The 20,470-nt window shown below is 41.5% G+C and overlaps 1 protein-coding gene across 3 annotated transcripts in view; it reads left to right on the forward strand.

Moving 5' to 3' along the window:
* Window positions 1-2,465: 2,465 nt before the first annotated feature.
* Window positions 2,466-20,470, forward strand: part of ACTN1 (actinin alpha 1) — a 114,972-nt gene continuing 96,967 nt past the window's right edge. For all 3 annotated transcript variants that reach the window (XM_015814089.1, XM_015814088.2, XM_015814090.1), the window contains exon 1: window positions 2,466-2,622. In XM_015814089.1, coding sequence (XP_015669575.1) covers window positions 2,518-2,622 — 105 coding nt within the window. In that variant the 5' untranslated portion in view covers window positions 2,466-2,517. The remainder of the gene's footprint in view (window positions 2,623-20,470) is intronic.

The raw sequence follows: 20,470 nt of genomic DNA on the forward strand, positions 1-20,470 counted from the left end.
GTTTTCCAGGTCAAACTCTAGATATGTATCCATGCTTTAAATCCCAATTCCTTATTTCTCTCAATTAGCTCACCAAAAGAAAAACAGTGTACCTGCATGCTTTAATCAGGAGATTAGGAGATCTCTTACCAAAATCTGTGTAGGAGATCTCTTACCAAAATCTGATCTGCTTTTATTAAAATCCAGTAGTAAAGTAAGAAATGCAGATTGGGTGACTGCTGTTTTTCTAGTTGGGGTAAAGAAGTCATATTGTGAGAAACAATGATATGGAGAGATAGAAACAAGGACGCTTAACAACAACAGAACTGATTTGGGGTCACTTAAAAAGCTGGGCAAACAAACTGAAAGATAGATCCAAAGGAAGTCCTTGTGGAATTTAGTCCTTAGACGATGCTATCAATTTGTTTAAAGTTCTCATTTGAATGGGCAATAGATCCTTTGGTCAGCATTAGTTATGGTAAATAAGAATGTCCAGCAGCCCCATTTGCACAATATTCTTTACTGAGTCATACCTGTTCCCCTAGTCAGCCTAGCCACACAAACTGTCTGAGGAGAGTTAACTAACTAATCCTTATCGATTCCAAGATTACCGTGATATTTTCTCTATCCCCATTCTGCCTCCCTCCAACCATGGTTGGGGAGGCAGGAATGGCAGAAAAAGTGAGAGTAGAAGTGGAATGGTGTTGGTCATGACATCATTTATTTTTTTAATTCATTCTAACATCCCTTGTGCTATTTGGCAGGATTGTAAGAATAGTCTTCCAATGTTGTGTGTTGCTGATGCATGAAGATTAGTCTGTGGAGTGGGAGAGGGGATGACTGAGATGTCCATGTCACATAAATCCGGCAAACAGATGTCCAAGATCCAGATGTTGGAAATAAAGAACAAAGGAATCTTCAGGGCTTGGTTGTAACTGATTGCTCCTGAAGGTAGAAAATCCACTCTCTCAAACATTACTGGACTAATTTATCCAGGTCATTCAGCCTGACCAGTGGCCAAGGATGAAAATGAAAGTTAAAACCTAACTTTTGGAGAGCCAAAGATTCTCTGACTCTGGGCCAGAGACTGAGTCTGATTCAACAAGGTGCTTGCTTTATCAATACTGACATGTCATCTTGATGTAAAACAGTCAAGAACTCATCACAAAATGTTAGGTCATACTTCTTTAGAAAAATTTGACTTCCTTTAAAGGAAGAAAAGATATTTTGAAAATGTTGCTACAACCCTTTAAAAAAAAAAACCTGTTTTGTTTTACAGCCTGGTTGCACAATTTTCTCTGCCCTTGTAGTTGGCTCACTCTTCAAAAATGTATATGACCAAACAAATAGGTAGGGCTTGGAATTAAAACTAAATTTAATTGAATACAGTTGAATTTATTATTTTTTTTCCTTCTGCATTTAATACTTTTCCCCTTCAGTCACATACAACTCGGTCATAACTTTTGGACCTGCTGAAGGAGTGGTTTGATTGCCCAATTTATAAGGTTTACTCTTTGGTGGAACACCCCTTAAACATTTTACTCTGCTAGTTGTTGCAATACTTCAGTGCCAATATTATCAAAGGTTCTAATCGGCTCTGCTCCCTTAATTCACGGATTTTATATTTCTAGAAATCTCCTTAGAAATGGACGAAGGAAACAGTTTCAAATCTCTTGTCTCTCAACCAAATTCAGCCAGAAATAGGGCTGAATCAAACAGCGTTTGAACCGAAGGAGAACACCGCTTTTCAACTTGTATCTTGGACTCTAAACTTTCGGGATGTCTTGACCGTTAATCCTCTCTGCTTAATGCAAGAGTAAAGGGGAGAGAGAAACAATCCCAGCGGTTTCCTAAAACTCCCTTGCATTCGGCACCACGGATCTCGCTCAAAAGCGCCCGTTCACCTAGTCCAGGGGTAGGCAACCGTGGCTCTTTTATGACTCGTGGACTTCAACTCCCAGAATTCCTGAGCCAGCATAGCTGGCTCAGGAATTCTGGGAGTTGAAGTCCACGAGTCATAAAAGAGCCACGGTTGCCTACCCCTGACCTAGCCGACCTACAACGCCGTAGAACGTAGCCCAGGAGGAAAATTCGCCCTCCCTTCTCGCCGAACAGACGTCACATGTCTTATAAGGGGACGGCCACGGGGGGCGCGCTCTCAAAACAACCTATAGGAGCCGCCGCAAGTTGCGATTGACACTCGAGAGACGCAATGGGGGTCCCAGTGGCCCTGGAAAGTGAACTTTGGGCAACTCTGTTCAGCCAATGAGGTCACTTAGGAGGCAGGACCGAGTGCTGTCTCCTGCTTTCCCCCCTCCCGCCCTCTGGAAGAGTGCAAACCTTAGATTGCGGTCTGGCCGAAAGATCTGCTTCCTTCGCTCTCGGTCTGCCGCTGCTGTGTGGTAGGGAGCTTCCGAGCCTAGCAGCGCCGAAGAGGAGGAGGAGGAGGAGGAGGGCGGGGGAGGAAAGAAGCCGCGGCGGCAACAGCAACAGCAGCTTCAGAAGCAAGCGCGAAGGAAGGACAGCAGCCACGCAGGGATGGATCACTATGACTCCCAGCAGACCAATGACTATATGCAGCCGGAGGATGACTGGGACAGGGATCTCCTCTTGGATCCAGCGTGGGAGAAGCAGCAGAGAAAGGTAAAGCAGCATTTTATTTTTATTTTGGCTTTCGGGCCGAGCGGGGAGGGAAGGCGGGGCGAGGCAGACGCCTTGCCGGAGGCTGCCGGAGAACTCCCTCCGAACGGCGTGCTTTGGGAACCGTGCGGGCTGGATTCCGGAGCGGGCGCACACGCTCCCCTTGCCGTCGTTTCCCACCGAGCCTGTGGACCGCTGCTGGTTCGCAGGTTGCCTTTAGGGGGGAGCCCCGAACGTAGCGGCGTTAAACTTCGCGTTGGAAATCCGTCTTTCCAACAGCGTAGCGTTATTTTTACTTCTCTCCGTTTTCCGTTGGGGGACGAGAACGGGTGGTGGTGGCCACTTTGGGCATTTGTCTCCACGGGAGATCTGCTCTTCCCTCCCCTTTACCTCGAAGGTAAGGCCAGGCGTGGGAAGAGTGCTAAGGATGACGACCGACTCCCCCTGTTTCCGCGGGGAAAGGTAAATTGCAGAGCCTCGACTGAAGTTAGGAGGCTGGCTCGGTACAATAAGCGGCGATGGTTATTTTTTAGGAATAAAGCGTGGTGGTGCGATCTTGCAGAACCTGCATCAGCTTTTTTTTTTTAAAGCTTTTTAAACATTCCTCTTCCCAAATGCAGGCATGAGGCTGCTGGAGAAGGGAGCGGAGGTGACGTGCGAGGGGGAGGCGGGCTGCCGTGTGTGTGTGTGGGGGAGATGTTGCTGAAATAATTCGATCTATCAGGAAATCGGAGGGGGGGGAGGTCAGTGGGAGCCGTTGTCTGCCCAAGCCAGCGGCAGCTCTGAAGTTGCTTTCCTCTCTACTGAAGCAACAGATGTTTCCCTTTGCTCAAGTCGGGAAGGCTGACTGGCAGGCTCTGCTGGCCCCTCCGGTGTTTCGCAATGCAACCGACAAAAGCCACCTTCCCGGAGGGGGAAGAGGGAAGTGGTTGCTTGCCGTTCGCGGCGCCGCTTTCGGAGTGGTTTTGGAGGCTGAGCTCTTGCACAGAAGCGAGGAAAGGGCGCAACTAACGCGCGCCCTTGCAATACTTTTTCCTCCAAATACTGTATGCATTTTAAAGCGGAGCCGAGGAGATCGATGTAAAGAACGGGCAGAAGGAGATAAAGCGAAAGCAGAGTTTCTAGCGAGTCACTCCTCCCCCCCCCTTTCCTCCTTAAAACCCCTGGGGATATCTCTTCTCCTGGTCCCCCTTAGGAATTTGGTCTCTAAGTCTTCGGAAAACCGGCCTGGGCACGTCCCTGTGATCGAGGATGCCCCGGCTGATGGGTGACACGACCCCGGTTTGGGGAAGCTAGGTCGGAGGAGCACCCATGCTCGCCCTGCCCCAGAGATAGTCCTTCACCAGCGGGATCAGCTTTGAATGGTGCGGTTTAGGGCTGGGCTTGTGCAAAACTCATGTCCAAAAATGGTAACATTCGTCCCATTTTTAAATTTAAGGAGGCGGGGGGGGAGGGAGGGAGGTTAGAAGGCTGCCTTCTTTTCCAACCACCCCCCCCATCCCCAATAACCAAAGACATCCTGTATTAGCTCACTCTGGAATCCTAAGCTCTTAAACACTTCCCTTTAGTCATTTGTCAGTGAAGTGCGATTAGAAAAGGGGGAGGGGAGAGATTTGACAAAGTTGCCTCCTAGCCATGTGGCACATGGAGGTCAGCCTTTTTCTGTCAGACTTGAGTTTTGTACCCCTTTTGTCATATAAGAGAACTTGGGGGGCAGGCTGGGAATGAAAGGAATACTATTTTAAAAGAAAGCTTTCATTACAAGGAGCTCTGAATAGAAGTGGAAAAATCCTGTTTGAAAAACATAGTAATTAAAGAATAGTCTGTTATTCCCCTTGTCTAATGATAAAAGGGAGGAGAGATAACTTTAAATGATGTGTTTTCAGTGGAAGCCAAGATAAGTAAAAACTCTCCTCAACTGGATTTGCCTCCTAGCTTGACAAAGCTCCACAGGCACAATGAAAGCAGTGGAATAAATCCCTAAATGTATTTATTTATAGTGAAAAAGGTTTGTAATACAGGAGTTTAAAAGGACAATGAAGAGAAGATTGGAAATTTAATTTCTTATCCGTGTGGCAAGAATGTTAAACTGCAGATCCAGACAGTTACCTAGCAATCATAAAGACCTATTTTTTTTAGTGTACCAATTAGTAAACTAAGTAAAATGTGAAATTCTATAGGTCATGTTCCTGTAAGAAGAAGAATTTGTCCTTCATTGTCACACATATAATTTTATTTTGTTTAATGGATAATGACACTCTTATCTTCCAAATGGAATTTACAAAAAAAATATCCAGTATTTAATAATAAGTTTTTAAAAATAATTTTAAAAAACCTCTTTAAAAATATTATGAGACTGAAGGTTAAAACAGGAGTTTCTAAGGTGACAGAACTTCATTCATCACTCTTAATGGGGAGATAAGCTTATATATTGAAAAATATTGCACAAGTAACCAGAAGAGATCTGCAACCCTACATCTAAAAAGAAATGCTCAGAATTATCTTGTGTGGCAAAGATTTTGGAAAAGCCATGCTAGAAAGTTGCTTAAATGTATGTTTCTGTCTTTTCCTAACATTTGAAGTAGTTATTTCCCTAAATGATTCAGATAACTTATGTGCACTTCTAATGTCAAGAACTATACTGTACTATTAATAAAGGAGAATATTTGTAGCTCAGGATTGATATGAGGGGTCCTTGGTGCTCTCTGAGCTTGCTTATTTTCTTGCAGACATTTCATTACCCAAACTAGGTAACATCATCAGTGCTAGTCTCTCAGCACTGATGATGTTACCTAGTTTGGGTAATGAAATGTCTGCAAGAAAACAAGCAAACTCAGAGAGCACCAAGAACCCCTTATGCTATGCTATGCTAATCTATACATACTATATTGTTGGGGGCAATATTCTGACATTTGGAAACTGCTCAGAGAGTGCTGTAAAGCATTTTGGAGTGGTATATAAGTCTAAGTGCTGTTGCTGTTGCTATACTGATGACCTCTGTAAATCTCACCCTCCTCTCAAAGCTTCAGCCCCTGCATTGGAGATCTCCTAACCATTTTTGTGGGAAGGGGAGAGGAACAGCTCCTTATGGTTTCGTACTGATTTTTGTTCTGTGACTTTGAGATAGAGGCTGATTTTAACAGAATAGAAATAGTGGAGAGAAATGTAAGAAGAGAGTGAGCAGCTCAAGCTAGGTAGGTACTTGAGGAAGAAATGAGGGGAATGGTGGGACTGGAGAGGTGTCAAAGAAGGTAAATGTTTGGAAGCAGATCTGATTTTGGTACATTTGAGTCCCTGCACTAATTTTAAAGGCCTACGTGTAGCAATAAGTGATTGTATTCTGTCCTAAATGGTCTTTCTTTTTCTGTAATAGAATATAGATTTCTTTTATCTACTTTCAGCTACGATCCTTTGGCTTTATTTGTACAATCCAGTCAGCCATTAATTCAATCAGATCTCCATGTTAGTCACTGCAAGAGCACAAACTCGTGCTAAAAGGAACAGACGTCACTCTTTGGGTATACAAAGCCTTTGCCCAATTTCTCCAGGACATACACGAAGTTCTTGCTCCAGATCATCATCCTGGCAAATCTTTCTGATGTGATTGGCCCCTTCCTAGTTGGTCAGGCAGGTAGCAGTATTGCAGAAGGAATGGGAGGGGGGGAAAGCAGAGGAAAAAACGGCTGTGTTCCAAGCCCAACTTACACTTTCAACATAATCTCAGTCTGGCTGCCTATTCTTGCTGTCATGCTTGCTTCCAGCAACATTTGTTTTGTCAGTCTCTACCAACATCAACTCCCTCCCTCAACACAGCCACTGAAGACAAGCTACAAGCATTGTAAAGCCTCTCCACTCCCATCTGCTTTGGTCCTCACCCAAATCATCCTTTGTTAGCCCCTGAGAAGGAAAACAAGCTCATGAAGGAGTCAGTCTCCCAATATATTTTGGAGCCAAGTACCAATCCAGGGGGAAGACATAATTACTTTGAAATATTACAGACAAGTAGGTTCCTCAGAAACCCCTTAAAAGCTTAGGTAAGAAAGCCTGTGATTACTAAAAAGGAAGACAGCCTACCCAATCCTCAATCCCCACTGAGAGCAGAATTTATTTCTGGTGACAGAAGGAAAGAGGGAACAAGAGAAACACACAAGTAGTCTTTCATCCAGGATGCCCAGGAAAACTTTCATCCAGGATGCCCAGGCCTTGTAAAATACAAGATAGTAAATATCACACAAGTACCTTTATCACATAGTATTGTTTATAGAATGGCTTATTTATAATTGAGAGCTCATAGTATGTAGGCAAACAGAGAAGCACAATTTCTCATTAGGAATCATTGTTACTTGCAGGAAGACTGTCTATAAGCAAATTGACAACTTATGTGCACACACATGCGTGTGTGTGCACGCATATAAGATGTGAATTAGCTGATACCTACAGCCAATCAGTGTTAGGCATATTCAGTCAGTCGCTGCCAGAATTTAAGCAGTGAAATGTATAATGGTATATCTGGATTTTCCAGCCGCTTTATAAACATCTTTTTTTTCTTCAAATATTAAGTAGGTCTGTGTGGGCACAGCTCATAATGGGAGAACATAACCAAATCATAGCTCTGCTTAACTTCGTAACTTGGTGATGTTAGCATGTCCTACTAACCACCCTGATGAGCAACTATATAATGTGAACATAGTCTTTGCATATAGAATGCCTTCAATTAGAAATTAGGACTGTTCTAGTTTATTTACTCTTTGAATTTGTATTCCACCATTTCTTGGAAAGCTCAAGGGGATGTACATAAGGCAGGGGCAGGCAACCTTGGCTCTTTTATGACTCGTGGACTTCAACTCCCAGAATTCCTGAATTGAATTGAATTCAGTTGAATTGAATTGAAGTCCACAAGTCATAAAAGAGCCAAGGTTGCCTACCCCTGACATAAGGCCTCTCCTAATTTTATCCAAACCACAGACTTGTGAGGTAGGTTGATTGACAGGCAGTGATTGGCCCAAAGTCACCTTGTGAATTCTTGAGTAGAGAGATTTGAAACTCTGTGCCAGTGTTTCTCAACCTTGACAATTTTAATGCATGTGGACTTCAACTCCCAGAATTCCACAGCCAGCAATGCTGGCTGTGGAATTCTGGGAGTTGAAGTCCACATGCATTAAAATTGTCAAGGTTGAGAAACACTGCGTCTGTGCAGTTCTGTATTGCCGTCCCCATGAAATTAAGGCAGAATGAAAAAAGATGATCTGTAGTATAGGGAGTCCTCAATTTAGGACCACAATTGAGCACAGCATTTCTGTTGCTAAACAAGGCAGTTGTTAACTGAGTTAACAGTTAATTTGTTGTTAACTGTTATTAGGTGAATCACTGCAGTTGTTAAATGAATCATGCGGTTCTTAAGTGAATCTTTCTTCCCCCATTGACTTTTGTTTGTTGGAAGCCAGGTGGGAAGGTTACAAATGGTGATAACATAACCCCAAGACAGTTCAACTGTCATAAATACTGTAAATGTCAGTTGCCAAGCGCCCAAATTTTGATCATATGACCATGAAGAAACAGCAATATTGGTAAGTATGAAATACGGTCATAGGTTATTTTTTTCAGTGCTGTTGTAACTCTGAATGGTCACTAAATGAATGATTGTTAAGTCAAGGCCCATCTATATGACATTTTCTTGTGCATTTCCCAACCTTTATTTTTAAATGGCTTTATATTTTTCAGTAGATGCTTCTAAAGGCAGGTAACAAAAGAGAAGAAAATTAGTATTTTGTGTTGTCATAGAATGCAAAATAGTATAATAAAAGCAGCAAAACCGAAGTATGTATTAAAGTAAATTATTGGTTAAAGTTCAGTAAGTAAGTTTGTACCTGGTACTGAATAGGCATAAGCATCAGCAGAATATGGAAAGATTCCACCTCCAACTATAAACCTAATTTTGCTCACACCTGCCTTCTTTCTAAAGCCAATAGTATTTACAGTGAGATCTCCATTACAGGCTGAGCAGGATGAAGTAAACCTGAGTACTCTTTCAAAAACGTTTATGCAGTTGTAAGTTATAACTGAAAATGTCACTCCTTCACATCTGACAGATTTGATGAAGATTATTTGATAACAAGCAAATTTGTTGCCTCTCACTGTACTGGGTGGAATCAATTAAGTCCTTCTGTTGATGAAACTGCATGCATTGGCAGAATTAGGAATGAGCTTTCCCTTTTCCCCTACCACAAGGTCTGCCCTGCTCCATCTGCTCTCCTTTAGTCTACAAATTGGGGATTGAGAAAGCCAAATGAGAGGATTGAAACGGTGGACTTGGATCGGCTTCGGGGACTGGTTGTCATCTTTCAATCTAGGCTACCTGCATCACAATAGATAGTTGTAGAAGGGAGAACATGCAGGCCAGCTTGTGCTCCTGAGGAGACAGAAGATAAAAGTGTAATAAGTGTGTCAATCAGTTTGAGGATGAGAGGCCAGAACCCCGCCCCATTAAGAGAATGAGCCTGGTCAGCATCACATTCAATCCACTATTTGTTCAGCACTTTTATCCATAAATAAGACCAGGGGTTTAATTTAGCAGTATATCTTGAGATGTCCCATAGCTTTGCATTTCATTAGGGAGGACATAATTTTGGAATCCTTGGTTTTTCAGCATGCAAACAACCCTACATATATGGATTCTCACCTATTGATTAGTTAAGAGCTGTGGTGGCACAGTGGTTAGAATGCAGTATTGCAGGCTAATTATTGCAGGTGTTCGATATGCTGACTGTAAATTGCTTAGAGAGGGCTGTAAACAACTATGAAGCGGTATATAAGTCTATACTATTGTTAATTGTTTGCTTCCTGTTCTCTCTCTCTCTCTCTCTCTCTCTCTCTCTCTCTCTCTCTCTCTCTCTCCTCCTCCTCCTCCCATAGTTATATGAAAAGGGCTGCCTAGCTCTATGTAGGATACTGGATATGGGAGATCTACCATATTTCAAAGAGTTGTTCAGGTTGAGTTCCTGGAAAAGTCTGATTTTTTTCCACATGAGCAATATTTGCATGAGGAACTGTATATTGAATCTTTAAAAAGCTGCTTCTAGCATTAAAATTTAAAGAAAAGGCCTGGTTCTGACTTTTGTACAGCCTTCTGTTTCTTACAGGAAGCTTGCTTTATGGGATTGTGTTTTTTTTTTTTAAATTCCAAAATATTTTGCATGTTTCTGAGCTGAGCTGCTTGATCTTATTAGAGTAAACAGCAACGTTTCCTTCCCAGTGTGCTGTAATATTACAACTCTCAGATTTCTCACAGGCAGATTATGCTGGGTAGGAATTCTGAGAGTTCTAGTTCAACATATTAGATGCCGCCACGATGCTAAAATACCCCTTGCAGGGTTTTAATAGGGTAATTGCTGTCTGTTGTGCTGTGAGGTTCAGAAGAAGATAAACTCATTTATGGTTTGGCTAAACATGGGTAGTGTAATCCATACAACAAAAATAATTAGCCCTTTTCATTGAGATAATACATGCAACCTCCCAAGTTGTCCTCTACACTTGCATATTCTCGACTGTGTGGGTCCCTTGAGAAATCATTTGTTTGAAGTGGTTACATTAGTCTGAGCAGAAAGAAATCCATTAGTTCAAAACAGTTAATGCTAATTCGGTGTTCCTGCAAGTTCCCTGTGCACCAGCTTGCACATAAATACATACTGTACCCACGAGTTGCTATATTAATCAATGATTTTAAAGAAATAACATTTTTACTCTCACAGGCCAGCTTAAAATCAGAGTATGTTATTACAGCTAGTCCTTGACTTACAACCACAATTGAGCCCAAAATTTATGTTGCTAAGTGAGACAGTTGTTAAGTGAGTTTTGCCCCATTCTAAGACTTTTCTTGTCACATTTATTAACTGGCTCACTGCAGTTGTTAAATTAGCCACACTGTTGTTAAGTGAATTTGGTTTCCCCATTGACTTTGCTTGTCAGAAGGTTGCAAAAGGTGATCACGTGACTCCAGGATGCTGCAACTGTCATAAATGTGAGTCAGTTGTCAAGCATCCAATTATAAATCACGTGACCATGGGGATGCTGCAGTGGTCATCAGTGTGAAAAATTGCTCATAAGTCACTTTTTTCAATTCTGTTGTAACTTTGAACAGTCACTAAATGAACTGTTGTAATTCGAGGACTACCTGTAATTTTTTTTAAAAGGAAAGCTTAGAAGGAATGCATACATGACATACATATGGTAAAGAGGAGGCAAAGAATATAGGGGCTGCCACAAAGAAGAGGGAGTGAAGCTATTTTCCAAAGCACCTGAAGGCAGGACAAGAAGCAACGGATGGAAACTCATCAAGGAGAGAAGCAACCTAGAACTGAGGAGAAATTTCCTGACAGAACAATTAACCAATGGAACACCCTGCCTCCAGAAGTTGTGAATGCTCCAACATTGGAAGTTTTTAAGAAGTGACTGGACAGCCATTTGTCCGAAATGGTATAGAGTTTCCTGCCTGAGCAGGGGGTTGGACTAGAAGACCTCCAAGGTCCCTTCCAACTCTGTTATTCTGTTATGTTCTGAATGTAGAGTCTGGCTAGATTTCTGACTGAAATACTGATTTTTGCAGGAGCTTTAGCCTCAAGAATACCCATTTTCTTTTTGTTTTGCTCAAGAAATGCATGTATCTTCATGCCCTTTGCATAAGCTTGTAGCAGTATTTAGTTTCCCCTTGCTGCATTTGGAGTTCATAACCTGTATGGTTCGTAGGTTATACAGTAAGAAGATAACCTTGAATAAAGAATTTAAGAACTGTTAAGTGACTATCAACTTGGTCCTGGGAAAGAAAGGATAAGAAAGAAACTCAAGATAATTCTTCCTTGATTCTGTTTAGTACAGAGAATCCTTGACTTACAATAGTTCGTTTAGAGATTGTTGAAAGTTACAACATCACTGAAAGAAGTGAATTATGACCATTTTTCACACTTACAACCATTACAGCATCCCCATGGTCATGTGACCAAAATTCAGAGGCTTGGCAACTGATTCATATTTATGATGGTTGCAGTGTTCCAGGGTCATGTGATCACCCTTTGAAACCTTCTGACAAGCAAAGTCAATGGGGGAAGCCAGATTCACTTAACAGTGTTATTAATTTAACAAGTGGAATGATTCACTTAACCACTGTGGCAAGAAAGGTTGTAAAATGGGGCAAAACTCACTTAAGAAATGTCTCACTTAGCAACAGAAATTTTGGGCTCAGTTGCGGTCATTAGTTGAGGACTACCTGTATATGGATGAAGGGAAACTTCTTCAAGCTTTCCAGTTTTTATTATTACAAGTTATAACACGAGAATTCCAGGAATCCTTTTAGAATGTTTCCTGACTTAGCCTCTCTTGAAGGGTTGATATAAGTAGATGAAATAATTTACTTGAACAGTGAGATAGATCAGTTAAAACTGATATAGCGTAATTGTTCACAATAATAGACCATCTATTATTGATAATAGTAGACTGTCTAGTATGACCCAGTATGATTTTGTAGCAAAATCAAGTAGCATTCTCTGTCATTTATTCTATAAATTTCTTCTTTCAAATATTCAGATATTTCAGGTATATCCAATTTAATTACTTGACAACTACCTTTATTGTAGGATTCAAATGAAGTCTATGGGGATTTTGTGGGTTCTTATATCATTATCATTGCCTTTTCTAACTGGATCATTTTATTAATTAATTTAATTATTAATTGCTTATAATGCCACAATTATCAGTCCCATGGCAACATTGTATAGCATGTTTTTAATATTCATCATAAAATACTATAAAGAAATGACCATTAATCTTGAAAAACAATAAAGCAAAAATTTAAATGGCAGCAATTCATATAACAATGACATCAATTTAAATTACATTTTAAGTGGCACTTTCTTATTCAGTGTTAAAGTTCTCTGGAAAATTTCCCTTTTAACTCATTTCTGGAAGGTCAACAAGGCTAGTCTAATTTTCAGGGAGAATCTATTCCATAACATTGGGATAAGATGGAGAAACATCTCCTCTTGGCCTGCGCCCCTTCTTGGCCTGCGCCCCCTAATCCAGAGCCCCCCAACCTTTTGGGCACCAGGGACTGGTTACCTGGAGAGACATTTTTCCATGGACTGGAGGGGGCGTGGTTTTGTGTGCTGCCTGCATCCCGCGGATGGGGCTTTGCTTGTTTGTGCATACCGGTCCATGGACCGGGGGTTGGGGACCCCTGCCCTGATCTCACATATTGACCTTATTCATGCATTTATGTTCACATGGGGCTTCTCACTTTTTTGGACTGCTGGGTACCTTTGATATTTTGAAAGCATGTTGGGAGTGCATTCACAAAATAGTAACCATGCCTGCATTGCCTACACCACTCTGTTAGCCAGTTCAGATGGCTTTCTAACACCAGTTTATCTTTACTTTTTTTTTTTTTTTAGCATTTCCAAACAGTACTCGGTAAACACCACTCACCATTTTTCTTTTAATTGTTAAGAATTAGTTAATTAAGAGTCTTGTAGAGGCCTGTATGCATTCCTAGAACTAAAGAATGGAAATTGCAGCATGGCCTGTTTAAATTTATTTATGCTTAGAATGATACTTTACAAGTTGGGTGGGGCAGACAAATGCTGAGGGAGGCACTATACCTGGGGATCCAAAGCTAAAACATAATTCATGCCTGCTAGTCAAAAAGATTGCATTCACATATCACAGTAAGCCCGAAGTAAGCAATCCATGAAGTGTATGTTACCCCCAACCCAAGTTTCCATTTGCAGCCTTCAGAGAACCCAACTTTTGGGTTTTTAAACAGTTTTTGTAATTTGAGGGGATATTAAATGGGAAACTTCTGCTTTAGGAGATGAACATTTTAAGTCATTAATTCTTTCCCTTTAAAACCCAAATAAATTTATTTACCTGTTTGGGGATGTTATTGGTCACATTACTTATATCCCCTAAGTCCAAAAGGAAAAAAATGCAATCCTCTGTTGCATAGTAATTTTACACCTCTGTACTGAGCCAAAATCAACCAGAAAGTTTAGTATATAAAAGCTAATTGCATGGGGATGGAATGCATAACTCAAGCAAGTCTTGAGTCATTGTAACTATGATACAATGCCTCAGGTAATAGGCTATGGAGAAACTTTGAATATTACAACTACCAAGCAAATAATGGCCATTTAATTTTTGTTTGCAATCAGAACATTTTGCTCAATCTGTGTAATCTTATGCCTCTGAGAACTGGGGTGGGGTAACGGATGGGATGAACGGTCCCTCAAACAGCGTCCAAATGTCTTTTATCCCTTGGAACAGGGGTGTCAAACTCGCAGTGTCACGTGACGTGTCGCGACATATCGCAACTTTTTTTTCCATTGCTGGCAATGGGGTGGGCGCAGTTTCGGCATGACGCATCCAGCCCGTGGGCCGGCAGTTTGATACCCCTGCCTTGGAACAATTCTCCAGTAATAGGCCTATTGCTGGTACACTTTTAAAATTACCTCTGACTGTTGGCTCTCTGAAGATGTTTCCATGAGTTCCCTACACATCTGCAGCCTTTGGTGTTCAGTGCAAGTTACTGTCTATTTCCTCCCCTCTCCTTTCTTTCAGAGAAGTGGATAAATGGATAAACAAATCACTACAGAAACCATAAATCTTCACTAAGATACCATATGGTTCTTATTTAAAATCTAAATGCCTGAGCAGCTTCCCAGCTGCTACTTTGCAAACAAGTCCTAAAAAGCCATAGCAGTTAACAATCTGTTGTCTGGGTCATTGTTTATAACTGCCCCCTAAAACAGTGCCCCATAGCTTGACTCACTGGAGAAGAGCCTAATGCTGGGAAAGATTGAGGGCAATAGAAGAAGGGGACGACAGAGAATGAGGTGGCTGGATGGAGTCACTGAAGCAGTAGGCGTGAGCTTAAATGGACTCCAGAAGATGGTAGAGGACAGGAAGGCCTGGAGGAACGGTGTCCATGGGGTCACGATGGGTCGGACATGACTTCGCAACTAACAACAACATAGCTTGATTGAAAGAGCCCTCCAGTCATGGTGAGATACCTCCTAGGTCGGTATCCAGTCACTTCAGGAGATACTGATAAACTGACTTTTTTCTCTGGAAGATATGAAGGGATGTTCAAAAAGGCATGTGGTTGAAGTCAAGTATTTTCATTTTGTAGGTTTATATTTCCAGAACACACTGTTTGTTAAGTGATTGTTCATTATGTATTTTAACCAATTTCTTACTTGCTGACACACTAGTAGAGTGATGGCGAACCTTTTAGAGACCGAGTGCCCAAAAACCACCTCGCCCCTGCCCCGTCCCCATGTCTCCTGCCCGCAGGGCCACCCACCACCTCCACGGCCCGCCACAGCAGATCGCCCAGGTGGCCCAGCAGTGTCATGGCGGCCATGCCCTCTGTCCGCGCCCCGCAGCATCATCTGCACACAACGGGGCATGAGGGCGGAGTCTTGTCTCCGCTGCCTGGCTGCCATGTCCTTGGCTGTGCTGCTCTGCACAGGCTGCACCCAGGGTGACTCTCCTCCGGGGGGCTGCTGGTGAGGAGGGAGCCATGGGGTTGGCGGGTCTGGGGCGACGGCGAGCGTGCCCACAGAGAGGGCTCTGAATGCCGCCTCTGGCACCCGTGCCATAGGTTCACCACCACTGCACTAGATAGTTTTTTTCATAAGTAGGAAGCATATTTCCAAACCTTTCCCTGTATTCCCCATATTTTTCATTTCAAAATGGTATCTCTTGGGAAGTAGAATCAATTTCTGTTTGATCAACAGTCTGCCCATCCTGATTGCTAAAAAAAATCGTGAAATTGACTGTGAAAATTAGTTTCAGGGATGGGGAGAGGCGGAGTGTTAGTTGGGTTTCATTTCTTAAGCAGCTTCCCTCACTGCTTTTGAAACCTCTTGCTTGTGTTTTTCTCAGAGGCACCTGAGACAGATGTGGGATACACAGCAGTAGACAAATTGGAGCCTGGAGCTTAGAGACAAGTTAGCACCTGGCTTAAGCAGCAGCTAAGCCCAGTTATCACTTCTTTATCATGTGATAAATTCTTTAGATTGCACCATATATTTCTTTATAGAGCTCTCGCATTCCAAGTAGTAATAATTTCCCAATGTCCCTCCCCAGTTCAGCTGCAGAAATTACCCCCCAAAACCTCAGCCTCTCCCTCCCTTCCAATCAGCCCCATTTTTCACATGCTAATGTTTCTGGTTTTCCTTCATTGCTAGTGTCTCAGCATAAAAACACAATGCAACAAAATTTACAAACTAATAGGAGGCAGTAGGTACCTTTTAAAAGTGTCAACACCAAGGAATTTTGATGTACTAGCCTGCCTCCACTTTCCTCTTCATACTAATGAGGTAACTATGCTGGTGTGCAAACAGCATTCAGATTTAGTTGATACTGGCACGTGGAGAGTGAAAACTATAATCCTTTTTGATGTAGGTACTGTAGTATGTAGTATGATCCTTTTAAAGAGGATCATACTACAGAGGATTAACAAATATCTTGTACCAGCTTTCTTTCTCCCGTTCTAGTCTAAAATTTAGACAAAAAAATACTAGCATTCCCAGTCTTAAGTCAGTTTTGCCCCATTTTATGACCTTTCTCGCCACAGTTGTTAAGTGAATCACTGCAGTTATTAAGTTAGTAACATAGTTAAGTGAATCTGGCTTCTCCATTGACTTTGCTTGTCAGAAGGTCGAAAAAGGTGATCGATCACGTGATCCCTGGAGCACTGAAGCTGTCATAAATACATGTAAGTTGCCAAGTGTCTGGATTTTTGATCACATGACCCTGGGGATGCTGCTCCAGTTCTAAGTGTGAACAATAGTCATAGGTCATTTTTTTTCAATGCCATTGTAACTTTGAATGGTCACTAAACAAATGGCTGCAAGTTGAGGACTACCTGTAAAGCCTCAAGGGGGTAGATTGATCAGCAATAATGGCGTAGGAAATTGTATGTGTTAGCTGAGATGTCATTTGTTTATGTCTGTATAATGATCAGAAGGATGACTAGAATTCTGAAATGAGGTTCTCTTCCCTGCCTCAAGAAGTTTGGCTGGAGTGTAGCAGCTATTGAAAAGGAATATACTAGTTGTTGCCGTGGGAATATAGATTTATATTAAAGATAACATAAGATGCAACATTAATTGCTATTGCATATTCATTTGCAATCCAGCACAGTATTTTGCCATAGCATTATCTGAAGGGCATTTTTGATTCAGTAAAACGTTTTTGTGACTCTAATGTTAATCCTCATCCTTGCCTTTGTTTAAAATCCAATCTAATCTTTTTTGAGATATACCCAAAATCCATATCCAGACTTTCTGTCAATTAAATCACCTTGACAAATTGTCCTAGTTTGTTCCATTTCATTTAGAGCAATTCATTCATGTCACCTAGGAAATCTGAATACTGAGTTCAGTTCTTGCTACCTGAGAGTTTTTCATGCACAAAAATGTACTAACTGGTGACATTTACTTCCCAGTTGCTAATCTGCATAAGCATTATTGTGGTGCAATTTTTCTCAATTGCTCCCTTGTTGAAAACATCTTTGCTTAGAGGTATGCAGTTGATAAATTGGTCCTATCTTTGAGTCTCCCTAAGGAAAAGTCACACCATTTAGATAACCTGCATAAACTAGGTAAGGGGTTAATCTGTTTCTGCAGAATAAATTAAACTAAATTTACCCAACAATCTAGATCCACAAAACATACTAAGCCTTAACCACTAAATAAATTTGCACTTTGTACGAATGCTGCTGTTAAGTCTTTAGTTGATCAAGATAGTGTAAATAGGGTCTCTTATCCACACAGCAGTAGACATAGGCATTCCTCTGGTTTTATACCACAGATAGATGGGCTTTTTATTTAGTTAATGAATGTCTGTGAGATGATCTGTTAGAAATTTTTAAGTCACTGATTAAGAAATTAGTAATTTTCCCTCAAAGCTAGAGAGACTGTTCTATAATGAAATTCTGTGTAACTAGTAATGAACTACTAAAATTGCATTCAGTTTTACCTTGAGCCTGATTTGATCAAACAATTTGAAAATCTGAAGCAAGCCACAGAATGTTGAATTGAAAACTTGAGTTAGAAGGTATGAGGGGTTATATGACTGAGAAGTATTCAACTATATTGGCTGGGCTTCCGGGGAACTATATAGTCCCAGCAAATCTGGAGGGCACCAGATTGGAAAAGTCTGTGCTAAAATGGGAAGTTGTGAGAAGCAGGAAGGCAAAGAGAAATTTGGATGTTGAAGCAACCCACGTTTGCCAACTTGAGTGATGCTGCAACTGCAAATATGAAGACAGTTAGCAAAGAGAATACTGTATTCTTGTTTGCAGTTCCTTTTTTGTATATTTTAATTGAGCAAGGGGAAAACACTTTGGGACTGGCCTTGCGTATTAGCCAATGGTGTCACATTTTCTTTTTCTGTATATATTAATGACTGTATTGTGGCACAGTTGCTGGTAACTACTTCTCTCTTGCCTCCTTTTACTGTGTTCTGACAAAAACTAGGTGGGATGTTGCTTTGAAAAAAGGGTTTTTTATATATATTCTAGTCATACTCCACTTGGTTGCTGAATGCACTGGAGTAGACGTGGAGTGTATAACGGCAGATGCCACTTTTCATTTTAGCTAAGACTTATCATGACTTTGCATATGTGTCAGAACATTTTACTAACTTGCCTATTATAGTCATGTAGGAAATGTTGGCTTGGAAGAAAGCAGAGATGGAAATGCCTATTCGCTTACTCTTCAAAAACTGCAGCCTGTCAGAAAAGGTTCTTGTTTGTGTTTGAATGTAAAAAAAAAAAAATACATATCACCAGAAAACAAATGGAAAATATTCAATTCAGCTTTAAGGTCTTGCAGCAATTTATTGTGGGGGAATTAATGAGCTGATGGTTTTTAAGAGCATAGAGAAGATTTCATGCTTTATTGTAAGACGTTCTCTGACAAATCCCCTACATACTGCAATGATGTTACAGTTTTGCATTATATTTCTACAATGTGCAGGAGCCTTAACATAAGATGGCACCCATCCCATTGTCGTATGTCAGTAACACCTGGCAGCACCTAGCCAGTCTTGGATGATTTCAATGAAAACTTGATCTTGTTAATATATAGATGGAAAAACCCAGGAATGCCTATGTCTATAAGGAAAGTCAGGAAAGGTAAAAAAAAAAAATGCTGGGAGAAGCAATCAGTTTTGTACTGTATTGCTACCAAGAAAATACATACATAGGTAGTTATTGGAAATCAAGGTCAAATTTACCTTTGATGCAACTGTTGGCAATGAAAGTTCTAAATTTGTCATTGGGGGAATGTGGCCTTATTGTTTTTTATTGACTATACAGCTTGATAGCTGCTTCAGCTACGTTTTATGCATTGTTTACAGAGGATTCTCGCTGAATGGATAAAGGAAGATAATTTCAAATCAGTTAAAGTTGATTGACTGGTATGATGTAGTTTAAAATGGAAGTGAAGATTTATAGGTTCCAAAACAGTGCATCTTTTTTTCTTTCTCTTCTCTCTTCTCTTTTTTTCCCCTTCCTCCCCCCCCCTTCTCTTGTTTTATTCATGTTCTGGTGTGGGCGTCCACAATTCAGCTTTCTTTGAATCAAGGCCTTTAACAGATGTTCGGGAGCCCTGACTAACCATTTATTATACAGGTTGGGAATGCTTGGAGTTGCATCCTGAACACATCTGGAGGGCACCTAATGCCTCTATTCAATCTCCCTATCTCACCATCAGTTCCCAGAAACTTTCCTTCCTTCCTAGCCTTTCCCCATTAGCATTATTATTTTTTTTAAAAAAAATCCTGTCCTGGCTGCTGTATGTGATGGAAGATGAAACTGTTTCCTAGGGAATAAATTTATTAGGAGACTGCTGATTGCAAAGAGTATAGCCTTATACTGTATATACAAAAATGTCAGAAATGTACTTAATTGGCTCCAAAGCAGGTTAACAGCACAGGAAACTGCCTATATTTCTTCCCTTGTGCCTACTTGGATGCCGCCTATCATGAGGATGTGGCTGGGCTGCCTGTTTCCTGTTCTTCAACTGTTGAAGGGTGGCACAGAGCCAATCATACTCAGCAGGGTATGAAGCCAGGTGCTGACATCACACTGCTGGCAAAGTTGAGGGTGACTCCTTCTCCTTTTCCTTTCCTTGCTGTTTTCCAGAAATAGGATTTCAACAACTGTGCTTCAATACAGCAGTAGAGAAAATTCTCAGTATTGCTGAAGTCGAGCAAAGCCTTCTGCAAATGTTACAAAATCAGGATCAATCCCTAATATGCCCGGTTTGTTGAAGACCTTACTCAAATGATGTTAGTCTCCTGTAGATATCCAAGGAAATCTTTTGTACACATGTTGGCTTTTGTAGGAACCAGGATCCTGAGGAGCCAGGAGAGTTTCTGTCTTGCAGATACCATCTTTGAATACTTACCTATCTGCACAGGTGGATCATTTGAGAAATATTGGCATGTGGTGAGCCTTCCTGACATTTGTACTACATTAACAAAGCATAACCCCGGGACAGGGGTTATTCCTCTGTCCTAGTTCTTTTGGACCTCTCAGCGGCTTTTGATACTGTGGACCACAGTATCATGCTGCGGCGGTTGGGTGGGTTAGGAGTGGGAGGCACTGTGATGCGGTGGTTCTCCTCCTTCCTCACCGACCGTACGCAGTCTGTATTGGCAGGGGGACAGAGGTCGACCCCAAGGCCCCTAACTTGTGGGGTCCCACAGGGGTCGGTCCTCTCTCCGCTCCTGTTCAATATTTATGTGAAGCCGCTGGGGGAGATCATTCGTGGCTTTGGGGTGGATTTCC

This window comes from Protobothrops mucrosquamatus, unplaced genomic scaffold (assembly GCF_001527695.2).
Source record: "Protobothrops mucrosquamatus isolate PMUCROS unplaced genomic scaffold, P.Mucros_1.0 scaffold218, whole genome shotgun sequence".
Lineage (NCBI taxonomy): Eukaryota > Metazoa > Chordata > Lepidosauria > Squamata > Viperidae > Protobothrops > Protobothrops mucrosquamatus.